The following is a 12,864-nucleotide window of genomic DNA, read 5'->3' on the forward strand; positions in this document are numbered from 1 at the left end:
GGCACTTGGCAGCTGGGAAATTCCCCCGGATATCATCGATCAGATCCAAATCTACAAGGCACACAAATCGATCATATCGGCCTATCGATCATGGATGGCATCGTGCAGAAGCAACTGATTAAGCAGACATCTCCATGTGATCCGGCCATTGGCCTCTATGTAATGCATGAGAGGGGCTAGCTAGCTCAGTGTCGGCTAAATAGGACAAGGACAATTTAATTATTTTCTTATAGAAAGAATTATACATTACTCTTTTCGGTTATAAATATATTTAAAGTCTAAAATAATACTTAATCAAAGTTTTGATATTTTGAAATACTGACAATAATCAATATATAACTTATAGAATTAATGCTTTGTTTGATTTGCCTTTAAGCCATGTAAAAAGGTACGAAGTAGAGTCTAATATTAACTCTCTGTATTAATAATTCATGTCGTTAGAGAGCATCCTACTGCAATAGTAGAGATAATAAGGTCTTTAACCATTAATGCACTAAATATTTTTTATTATCACTTTTTCCTTTTCTCCACCCTCATGTAACAAATTTTTCGTTAATAAATACTAAATGCTAAGAGTCGACTCTGAGCCAATGTCACGTGTAGCAACGACGTTTTTCTTTTCTTCCTTCTTTTTCTTCCACATTATTACCAAATTTACTTACATGATAACGAAGAGAGCCCGTTATTAAACATCATTCTACATGTCCAAAGGGGTACTCCCTCCACAGGGAGTATTATCGTAGTACTTATTCTAATATAAAATTATTGTTAAAGTTTTACTTTAAAGACTAAAGAAAGTTAAATAATATATATTTATTTATGATGGGGTGAATATATTGTCATTAAATATCACTGTTCACACGTGCAGTAAAAGAAAATCAAAGAAATCAGCTTATTTAATCTAGAGTAATTAATGAGTGAGAATCAAATCAACAGCAAAATCAAGACACCGCACACAGTGGATCGTCTCTAGCTAGAGTCATTAGACCACCTCCAACGCACAGTTAGAGGGTAGCTTTAAAAATATCCGATATTGTTGCCATGTCAGATATGGGCGAGGCGTTTCGTGCGACGTTGACGCATGAGGCACGCTTAATCTCGTATTGAACATGTCCCTTGTGCTGCTTGTAAGGAAACCCAGAAGAAAGGAAGAAATTGAGAGTTTATAGGATGAAGCTAGTGGAGGAATTGGTTATGGGAGTTTTGTTTTTTACATACAGAGACCTCGCACTTTAAATTCATAGAAATAAGTCTACTTCATCCCTGAAGTATTGGGGCTGAATTCATAAATGCCACCTCTAAAACCTAGATGTTTAATAGGTGCTTAAAAGTATGTTTTTTCTATGCAATACGCTAAGATATGTGCTTAAAAATATTGAAATACGTTAAGTGCGTTTGGTTAGAGGGAATTGTTAAGAAGAAATAGGAGTTTGGAATAAGTCTACTTCACCTCTGAATTATTGAGGCTAGTCTATGTAACCGCCGAAGTACAAAACATGATATTCTAACCCCCCCCCCCCCCACAAAAAAAATGTATATATATCAAAACCAGTTTAAATAACCCTCTAGAATGGTTTTGCTATGCACATGATGACATGGCAATGATTTTGGCCTCTTGGACCTAAAGGAGACTATTGTAACAGGCTATGCAATAAGTGAATCAGCCTAAGAATGATGTAAATTAGTATTAAGATATACTCCCTCCATCCCATGATATAAGACTTGTAAGCATTTCAAGATTCAACTTCTAAAATATTTAACCATTAATTAGTATAATATAAATTAAATTTTATTTGTTAAGAATATTATATTGTATTGACATTTGAATTTACTTTCATATGATTATAGTTTTGTTGCTATAAACTTTATAGTACATGAGAAATTATAAGTCAACCGTACCAAGTTTGACCATGCCTTATACTATTGGATAGATGGAGTAATAAATTTTAATCTTGCCGATCAGTGAGTGAAAAGTAATAGTTAGACAAACTTGGGTTTATTAGACTAATCTTTGTGTCATGCAAGCCAATACCGCTGGCACGTAATCATTTACATGACAAAATCACCTACAAAACTATGGTAGGGGTTATTTGAACCGGTTTTCATACTTCAGGGGTAGAATATCCGGTTTCGTCCTTTACGGAGTTAAGTAAACCAATCCCAATACTTCGGGAGTTACTAGCAATTGTAGCCTTAAAAATCTCGAACTCTACTATGTCTATATTTTCGTACAGTTTTAGTAACTATATAGTTAATCTTGTTTGTGATAAAATGATAGTTATATTTAGAGAATAGTCGAAAATAGATCAATATAAATGACCAAATAAAACATACAACGCACAAAAATGGCCATATACTTTGAAATAAGAAAAAAAAACTGCGTGAAATCGTGCATCGAGCTTTTATCGGCCTTTAAAGGTTTTAGAGCTGAAAATTTGCCCTCACAGACCTCTAGTCTGAGGAGAACAGGCTCCTCGGACTTAGGAGGTGTCCCCGAACTAATAATTGAGGTTTAGGTATCAGTTTCTGGTTCACGGTACGTAGTAGCACCATTGTATCACCGTTGATTCTTCAGATTTTGAGCGGGTTTGGTGCGAACAAGCATAGAAGTGATATTTTTATCACTGTCGGTGAACGTCGAAGATAGTCTGTTATGTGGTAGGATTGAATTTAGCTATAATGAACGGTTTTCAAATGGTTTTCACAAAAAAAAAAATGGTCTTGTAAACCCTGCTTGAAACAGCTTAACTGCACAATGCAAGTTGCTTCCGAGAGCAAGGAAGAAGAAAGGGACACCAGACACGAAACATCAACTAAAACGCGACCTAATTGTAAGTTTCTTTGGAAAATTAAATATCCAATCGGTCACGACGAAGAAGCCAACGAACACACGTACAGGTAGTGGGCCAACTCCCGTCCAGCCACACGACGGCGCCGACGTGATTTTAAATTGCAGCGGCGATTAATTAATTAATTATCGAAGTCTGCGGCATGTCGTGCTGCTGCTACTCACATCTAAGTTACTCAGTCTTAAAATAAATTTATTTTTAGTCCCATTTATTAATCACAAAATAAGTATCACAAAATAAGTTTATTTCTATCCTATCTCATCCCTCGGTCTTTACCAACCCTCACCTTTGGCCAATTCCTTCGCCATCGCCAGCGTGGGTACATTCGATCCACAGTACCTTTGCTCGCTGACTACCCTATCAGTCGAGGCATAGAAGAAGAAACCCCTCCCTAGGCTTCAACACAAGTTACCACTATATATACAAACGGATTCGGGCACGAACACTTCAAATCCTAGCACTACTACAAAACAGATCTTCCCAAATGGTTAAAATGGTTTTTCACATACGGGCACCACTACTGCCTCCAGCAAGATGTATGTATGAAAAGTTACGATTTTTACAAGCGGGTACCGAAACCGTATATGAAAATGATTTTCGTAGAAAGCCTCCTTAAGAGGGCCATCTAGAAAAAATGATTTTCCTAAACGGGTACATCAATACTCCCAATTGCACAAAGTTTTGAAAAAAGAACTAAAAAACCAAAAAAAATAATTCCAGAACCCCGCTTCGATACCCATTTGCAAAAATTCATCACTGAAGCTGCCATCCTCACCGCAGCAATCCATTGTGGTCACTAGATCCGCCGAACCCCGCTTGGCCCATCGCCATCCATCTGCCGGTGCCGACAATCACGATAGTCGAATCCACCTCTTCCTGGGCCCGTGGCTGTTGAATTGTTGATTCATCACCTCCCCGAGCACATCGCTTTGATTGCCAGTTCGCTACCTCTCGAGCATGCCGCCGTCGATCGATCCACCACTTTGTTCCCGGTGATTGTGGGCGCCGAAGCCGCCACTCTTGAGGGGCGCAGCCGTCGAATCTGCTGCTCCCCGTTGTATGCCCATCATCGATCCGTCGCTTCCCGAGCCCACTGCTGTTGATCCACGGCGCCCGGCAACTATGGGTGCAGTATCTACCGCTCCCCGCTAGGCCCATCGTCGCTCCGCCACTCCCAGGGCTTGTTGACACCTCCTACTCCCGTCGCTGACCGATTCGCAGTCGAGAGAGAGGGGAGGTAGGACAAGCGAGAGACGAAGCTAGAAGGGAGAGGAGACGGAGAGAGGGCCAGTGGATTTGCTGGGGCGGGGGAGGGCCGGGAACTTAGTGAGTGTCGTCGCTCTCGCCTGCGCCTCACTTGATTTTATACCAATAGTTGTTTTCCTCAAGCATGTAGGCCGGTATTTTCACGAGCATTTTTTTTAAAACAACTCGCACAAGATAGTGCGACGTTTCTATTGATATAATAGGAAAAAAATATAAGTCTACAGTCCTGGGAGACTATAGTCAGGAAAAAGAAAAGATAACCACACCACGCGTCTACGTCTGATCCTACTGTTAAAAACAGAACAAGCCCATAACACCCCTAAGGGATGGGTCTTCTAAACGACGCCTCCAAGAAGGAAATGACGCCAAGAGCACCGCCGCTGCCCGTCCTAGAGAACCAGGACGTGGTTTTCACTTGAAGAAACCATTGGGAGAGGAGAGAAAACGCAGCAACGAACCATGGGGAAAGCGACGCCCGTAGGCGTCGCCATTGCCGGCCTGAAGGCTAGGCTTTCGCCCGTAGTTCCTACTCTCCCGCACCAATGAGACATGTTAGATTCAGCAGTAACCACCAGCTAGTCCCCTTCGACGCGCAGGCACCGCGCCGATGCCTCGTCGTCGGCCGACCAACAAAGAAGGGTCTTGAACTCCGGTGTTCTCCAGCTTCGTCCACGTGGTTGGGTTGGAAAGGGAGAGGGTGAGAGAGAAGAATGGATCCCCTGTCTTCCCCTCTATCCTACGTTACCCAGATACGGGGATACGGATACGGATACGCGATACGTCGATACGGGGATACGTCATTTTCTGAAAAACATGGATACGGGGATACGTTCACATATATGTATATAAATATCTATATATAAAGACAAATATCAACTATTCAAAGAAATTAGCTAATTACAATGTAGCAATTTTTCTGATTATCTCTTGTAGTTGATTCAGGTGGGTGAAAGTGAAACGATGGCAGGTGTAGACTAGTTGAGAAATAGCACAACTAATATATCTAAAAAAAACTCTTTGATTTTTCCGTATACTCTTTGACTATTCTATTTCTTCTCTAACAACTCAACATATCACCGCATCCCACAGTGGCTTCTTCTCACCATCATTTGGAGGAATGATGAATCTGCAGCTAGATTAGCAACCGCACTAGCTCTAGGAGTGCTAGATGCATTGACACTTCCAATCCCAAAAATCATCAGATCTAAAAAAAATACTAGCTATCTCTGTATATTGCACTTCTGCCAAGAAAACAGGAAAGAGGAACAAGATCGAACAGATAAGATCACATGCACTCAAGCATCGAAGAGGCAAGCAAAACAAGTCAAATCGTTCAATGGAACTTGCCTCACCGGGAGCAGGAAGTCAGTGGCTGCTACGGCGGCATTGTGCCTGTTGGCGTTGGGTCCGGTGGTGGAGGCGGTGAATACATCTAGACGCAGATCTGCATTCGGCGTCTGAAGGTCCGGCATGTAGCGACGGTGGCGCTGCGTTCGGCGCTTGGCGGCGGCGGCTCAGAGTTCGGCCTTTGGCGTCTCGGGCGGCGGCGGCGGCGGGGGAAAGTGCCGCGAGGGTTGGGCATCAGGCGAGAAAAGTGGAGACAGCATATTGATCGTTGCCATGCGGACGTATCGAGAACGTATCCAGATTTATTTTAATTGTTCGAAAATTGCGAAAATCGCTGATACGTACGCGATACGTATCGGATCGTATCCGATACGTATCCGTATCCCTCCACGTATCTGATACGGATACGTTGCATTTGTGACGTATCCAGGTAACATAGCCTCTATCCCGCACTGACCCATCTAGCATGGCCATCTTGCGGTGGCAAGCCGCTGCCGGAAAAGGACTGACGCCCAGAAAGAAGCTTGCCACAGTCTTTCGGCAAGCTTGCCATCACGAGAAATTGGCCTAGAGGTCTGCGTAAAAGTGGATCTATTTTCGCAGGTAGTCGGTGTCACGAAAATCGGTTTTTATGATGTAGTATGAAAAAGAACGAGGCTTTAGTGGATATATATCCAATCTTACGGTTCAAATCATGGTGCCTATAAGTGTACCTAAAAATATTCGCAGAAAACTGTCATAAGCAGATTCACAATCAAGTACACAGGCAAGGACGTACGCTACACTGACGTGGATAGCAGGATAATTTGGCAATAATGTAGGCCAATGCAGGATCCTGCCCAACCTGTTAGCTGTCTCCTCACCTCTCCATGATCAACTCACAATCCAATCACCTCCTCTCTTGTTGCCTCCCAAAACCTACCGTTCCTACTATAATTAAGCACGGCCGTTAATTGTCCACCCGAAAACCAATTATGATCACTAATCCATTTGTATTAAATAAAAACCAAATTGCTAATGATCTAATCGATGACACCAATCATGATACTCCCTACATAATAAAAAAACGAATATAAAATTAGATGTGACGCATAGTAGTACTACGAATCTGAACATATTTATATTTAGATTCGAAGATCTAGAATATATCGTATCTGCTACTATATTTATGTTTTATGAGAGATGAAGAGGGTACACATGACAGGTGGGAGGTAGAATTGAATGGAGGTATTAACTAACCAAGTGGCTAATTAAACTAGTTAATTAATTGCAAGCTAATTAAGCTAGCTGATAACCATATATATAAACCCCATTGCACCTTGGCAACCAAGAAGGGCGAGAAGCCAAGAAATCATCTCTCCATCCATTGCTCGCAGATGGACAAGATGATGCGGAGCCAGGGCGGCGGCGGTGTCGCCGGCGAGTACCAGTACTACTACCATGGCGGCACCGGCGCCGGCGGCCTCGTCGACCAGGAGATGGCCGTGGCGGCGCCGGCGACGTCCGACGACGACGGAGTGGTGCTCCTCATGGAGCTTCTTGATGGCGAGGAGGAGATGGGGGACGACTACTCGCCGTCGCCGGCGGCAACGACCGACGGCGACGGCGACGCCGATCAGCTGAGCCGCGTGATCCGGTCGCTCGAGGCCGAGATCGGCGGTGGCGGCGCCACCGGGGCGGTGGCGGCGGCGACGGCGACGAGGGACAGCGACGAGAGCATGGCCGCCGCCGGGCCGGCGAGCGACGACGACGGCGCAGCAGCAGCTGGGATCAGACGGCTGGAGGACATGTTTTCCGACGACCTCGACGGCTACGGCGGCGGGGCGTTCGGGTACGGCTGGCCGCCGGAGTTGGCGTTGCCGGCGGCGGCGAGCTGGTGCGTGTACGACGACGAGCATTTGTACTATGGAGATGGCTCCATTGATGAGCAAGTGTACAGCCCCTTGTGGGAGCAATAAATATGAATAAATCGATGAATTGTTGTAGAAATTAGGGAAATAGGTTGATGTGCATAGAGTAAATTATGAAAATCCGTGGATATATATCACAGTGTTAGCATTTCTCCAGAAAAAATTGAAAAAAAAATATTTGTACCAATATAAGCTCTGCTTGTTCAGTGTACAACGTACCCTGCTTGCCAATCAATCCTCTTTTTTTTTTCCTTGAGAAATTCTAACAAATGCCATCAGTAAAGTGCATAAATGAGTTTGTCTTATAAATGCCATCATATGCAGGTTTTCGTCCATCCCATTCAGTTAGTCCGATTTTATTTATTTAAAATGTCTAAAATGCCCTCACAAAACTTTAACAAACTCATAGGCGCGGCTCATATATGGTTTAACTTATGGGTGGGCACCTCGGCGATGAGTGGGCAAATGAAGGCGATAACGAAAAGGGATAAAATTACCCGTAAGATGGCATTCGGTAGAACTTTACATCTATTAACGACATATGGCTTTATCTTTTCGCTTATGCTTATGCTCATCAGGCAAAATTTAAATTGTTAACCTTAAATTTGGAGCTGATTTTAAGGTTTTTTTCATCGAAATTTATTTTTCAGCATTTGCTTTTATATCGCTAAGAACATGTATATAAAAGTTTTATTCACAAATTATTCTTTGTTTGCAAATATGCTGTTTCACTTATAATTCCGATGGCTCCGATAATGTCGATGGTAAAATTTAGAATTTCTCTTTTTCCTTCTATAATCGAAATAATGCGCGCACCCCCTGATCGTGTCTCGTGGGGCACGTCCGCCTAGTGTAGTAGTGTTGTCCCGGCCATCACCTTTGTGAATTCCTAAAATTCAATATAGCTTAAATAAAAGGGTATAATTCGGTTAGGATAGCTTCTCACGGATCTAATGGATTCAAATCTCTGGGCCTGTTTAGGGGAAGATTAACATTATGAGAAGCTACTGGTTGGTAGCCAATTTATAAGAATATGAAAAAACTGGGTTTTTTTAGCTCCTGACTTCTAGTTCATTTTCTGAATTATATAATTATTGCATTTTCTCTCCTAATTCCTAGAATTTGTTTGTTTGGATGTGTTCAGGGGTCAAAGCATGTGTAAGGCTTGGCCTTCAATCGTATTTAGACCCTGTGTTTGAACGCTCCGTGTAATCGTGTGGACATGAGTATATATGGTGTTTGTGTGAGCGTTGGCTTGTACTTGAAAAATCGCAAAATCTAATTCGAGAGCACTCTCAATTTAGTCATAAATAGCGACGGACATCCAGAATCCATATATGTGTTAGCTGGAAGAATCTTACTTTACTATAGTACTAATCCATTAAGTAAGTAGGGGAAATATTTCTATTATCTATGCTTCAAATAAAATTTTCTTTTAAATTACTAATCCGATTATACCGTTGTGTTCGTAATAATTAAATCTTTACAACAAGATCTCACATGATTATATTTTGATGAAAAATCACAAATTACTTTTATGATATGTCTAAATTACTTTTAGATTTCACTAAGTTACTTCTTAGACATATAAAAGTAAATTTAGTAAAGCCTAAAAGTAATTTACATATATTATAGAAGTAACTTATATAAAAAGAAAGTAACTTTAATTAATGTTTTTTTTCATTGAACAAATTATCATATATATAATTTACTTTTTAGATTTGATTAAAATACTTCCTATACATTCGTAATGCTTTGAGGTGATTACTTTTATTATTGTTTTTAGTTAATTCCATAATTTGTGCTGATTAATTTAATTTCTAGATAGAGTCATGTTTTTATTTCTACAACGGATTTAATTCAAATGACATGCCGAAGTTACCTTCGTTTTGTTCTAAGTTACTTCTATAATATATGTAAAATACTTTTAGGCTTTACTGAATTTACTTTTATATATCTAAGAAGTAACTTAGTGAAATCTAAAAGTAATTTAGACATATCATAAAAGTAATTTGTGATTTTTTATCAAAATATAATGATGTGAGATCTTGTTGTAAAGATTTAATTGTTATGAACACAACGGTGTAATCAAATCGTAGATCGGATGAGTAGTTTAAGAGAAAATTGTACTTAAAGTATAGGTGGATGGTGTTTTTTATAGATAGAATGGTAGCTGATTTAGACAAACTAACTACCACTAGCTGTGTAGTTACGTCCTTGAAAAATGTAAGAAAAATGAATAACTTCAAAACATCCAAGTAAATGAGACTGGGCTGAGACAAACCTTGGGCCAGAAGAGGACGACCGGGCTTCTGTTAGTGTTGAGCTTTTCATAGGCCGATGGTGCACTTGGCAATTCTACTCTGTGGAGGCCCAGCAACCAAGACCCTCTCTCTCTCTCTCTCTGTTTTTTTATTAGGACTATCTTTAAAAAAACTATCAAATCTAACTATAATATAATTCAACTATAACTAAAATATAAATTTTATATAAGTATTAAAATAATATATGCAACTTTATATGTAGAGACTACAATGTAGTAACAATGTAACTGTAGTATAATTACACTGTAGTTACACTACAGCTATATTATTTTTGCACAAAAAACTTGCGACGGTTTTTTAGCAATTTCGTTTTTGTTTTGCTGGAAGCTGCTACCAAAGTTTTTTTTTTAAAAAAAAACGAGATTTGGAGGGACTCCCTCCAAACATTTTGTAAGAAGAAATTGTGAGCATGTTAAAAATTAAACATGAGACTTCGGGGTTAAAATCACACACCTCTTACCACTGCACTATCGGTGCATGCTAGGCTACCAAAGCATAGTACCAATCACGCATTCACACTCGATCTGTATGCACAGTCAGTCTGGAGCTGGGACACAATGGCTTTGTGGATAGCTTTGCTTACAAAATGCAAAGCATGTTGAAATCTCTGGCATCTTTCTCAAAGGTCACTTCATCGATCTAGTTGTGTACAAGTGGCTCGTCCCCTAATTAATATAATCAGGCAACTTTAGTTATTTTTCACCTTTTGAAGTTACACGGTCTTAAAGTGAGCCAAGACGTGCTTGGCTGAGTGCTGTGCCGGTGTGCTCAGGTAAAAAACGCATGTCTAGTAACTAGAACTACGTCCATCTAAAACACACTGTTCACCTTTTGTTCCTGATCTATCCATGTCGCCTTTGCTAGTCTTCCTTTAATTAGTCACTCAATCAACTAATTATCTAGTCACTCAATCAGCTAGGTTTTCCACATCAGCCATGCAAACAGCAAAAAGAAAACAAGAACAAGGCAAAGCATGGTCAGCAAAAAGAAAACAAGACCAAGACCAAGGCCAAGGTAAATCGGGATCGATGGCATGCGTGGGTGAGGAGTCCCGGTGGCGGCGTGATGGATAGCAGAAGACGCAGGATCCGTAGCAGATCACTGTGGAGAGGGATTCGATGGTGGTGGCAGCATGGTGGAGAAGGGGGCGCGGGCATAGGGTTTCTGGGTGAGTGCAAGAGAGAGAGAGAGAGAGGATGGGAGTGCGGTGGAGAGGGTGTGCGGAGATGGGCGCTAGCTTCCGTGCGAGAGAGGAGGGGAGGTTGAGCATGGGATGATCTCTTGAGTCGTTCAATTGAATGTGGATGAATACGGTTAGTTGGATTTGAAGAATGAGTAACGCAGGTGTAAAACTCAGTTGGTGAACTATATGGTAGGTGCAGGATTGCACCTGTACATAGCAACATGGATCTGAATTTGCTAATTACCGTGTGATCGCTCCCCGCAATCACCTTTTCCCCTTTTTTTTTCTTATCTTTTCCTTTTCTAGAACCGCATATTTATATACCTAAACTTTATATACGAAAAGTTTATACACCTAAAGTTTACACACTTAAAAGTTTATAGTCGGAAGTTTATATATCCAACTCAAATTCATATTTGAATTTAAATATTTTTTTTGTTATTACCAAAAGTTTGTACCTGCAAAGTTTACAATGTATATATATTTTTATGTATAAAGTCTATACCCATGTATATTTTTAGCGCATTTGATTTTTTTTCTTTTTTGGTTGTTTTTTAATCAATCTAAAATATATTTTTAACAAGTCACACCGTGGGAGGGGGTTGGGAGTTAGGGTGGGAGTCGTGTGCGCCTCGGGTGTGGGCCAATCGCGTGCCATGATCACCCGCCCATTAGGCGCTCCCGCATGGATCTATTATATTTGTAGAGATAGATAGTAGTTTATATATCCATGTCGGGTTGATGTAGTAAACATGCAAAATGATGGAAGATGGTTATACATACTCCTTTCGTTCATAAATTAATCTTTAGAGTACACGGTTTGGTTCATATTTATTATTAAAAACATGATTAAACTCTTAAAACTTTAACCCTCAATAATTTCTCGATGCTTAGTTTAGAAATAAAAAATGGCATTCAAATATTCAATGATTTGCCTCCAATCTCTGTCCTAATATATAAACCTCTTACACTTTATAAAAATAATTTAATATTAAACTGATGGCCTAAAGTTTCATAAAAGTTTGATCATATTCTATCAAAAATGTCAAATATTTATGTCCTCGGAATGGGTATATATTATTCCAATATTGATTAGACAACCTACATACGTGGATATGCCAATCGACAATAGATTCATCAACTGAATTACCCAGAAATGGAATTGAAATTGCCAACCACAACTGGTCACACAGGACATGCATGTAGTGCAATACTTGGGAACTAAGTATATGCATAGCACATGGATTCCTCGAATGATTTGGTAGGTGCGTGGCTTTACATACGCGCTTAGCTTCTTTTTGTTGCTTTCGAGTACAATGTTGCTTTAGAGCAAAAATCATATCGATCGATCGTGTAAAACTCACCAAGTACACCAAACATATTATGAATGGTCCATCCCACCGACACCGATCGATCGGGAATTCGGGATCACACAATCATCCCAACATTATTTACCTTTACATACTGTAATAAAAAGGGTCTCCACAGAGTTAAACTTCTTAACAACCACTGGAGTAGCCATTATCTTCTTCCTTTAATATATGTGCAATTTAGACTTGTCCTATAATTGAGAAAGATATTGAAATAGTTGTGTGCATTCATAGTTATTGTTTAGGTTTACTGCTATTCATTGTTAAAAAAAAATACACGTAGTATTGTGTTGAAATTTTCCTTCTTGTGACCATTTTTAGCTATGCACATGAACATAGCCGGAAATAAGATATTTTTGAGATGGAGGTAGTACAGTGATGTGATGGAATTGTTTCGTAAAAATGGTCAACATAAAAGAAAATAACATCACAACCTGATAAAGAACAAAGTCAAATTTTGTGAATTAATATTTGACATTATTGTCACATAGTATATCATATAGCCCAAAACCTCAGCCTTTGGCCACCATGAGGTAGCTAGCCCATCACCATGCATTATTTCCCCCAAAGCAGATTACTTTTTCCCCTTGAGATGGCAAAGTAGACCACTTAGTG

At 40.2% G+C, this 12,864-nt stretch overlaps 1 protein-coding gene across 1 annotated transcript; it reads left to right on the forward strand.

The window, feature by feature from the left end:
- The first annotated feature begins 6,591 nt into the window (after positions 1-6,591).
- On the forward strand, positions 6,592-7,559 carry LOC4328869 (uncharacterized). Its single transcript, XM_015769347.3, has one exon. It carries the CDS (start codon positions 6,839-6,841, stop codon positions 7,418-7,420), a length of 582 nt encoding a protein of 193 aa, XP_015624833.1. The 5' UTR covers positions 6,592-6,838; the 3' UTR covers positions 7,421-7,559.
- The last annotated feature ends 5,305 nt before the right edge of the window (positions 7,560-12,864 follow it).

The sequence above is a fragment of the Oryza sativa genome, chromosome 2 (genome assembly GCF_034140825.1).
Source record: "Oryza sativa Japonica Group chromosome 2, ASM3414082v1".
NCBI classification, from domain to species: Eukaryota; Viridiplantae; Streptophyta; class Magnoliopsida; order Poales; family Poaceae; genus Oryza; species Oryza sativa.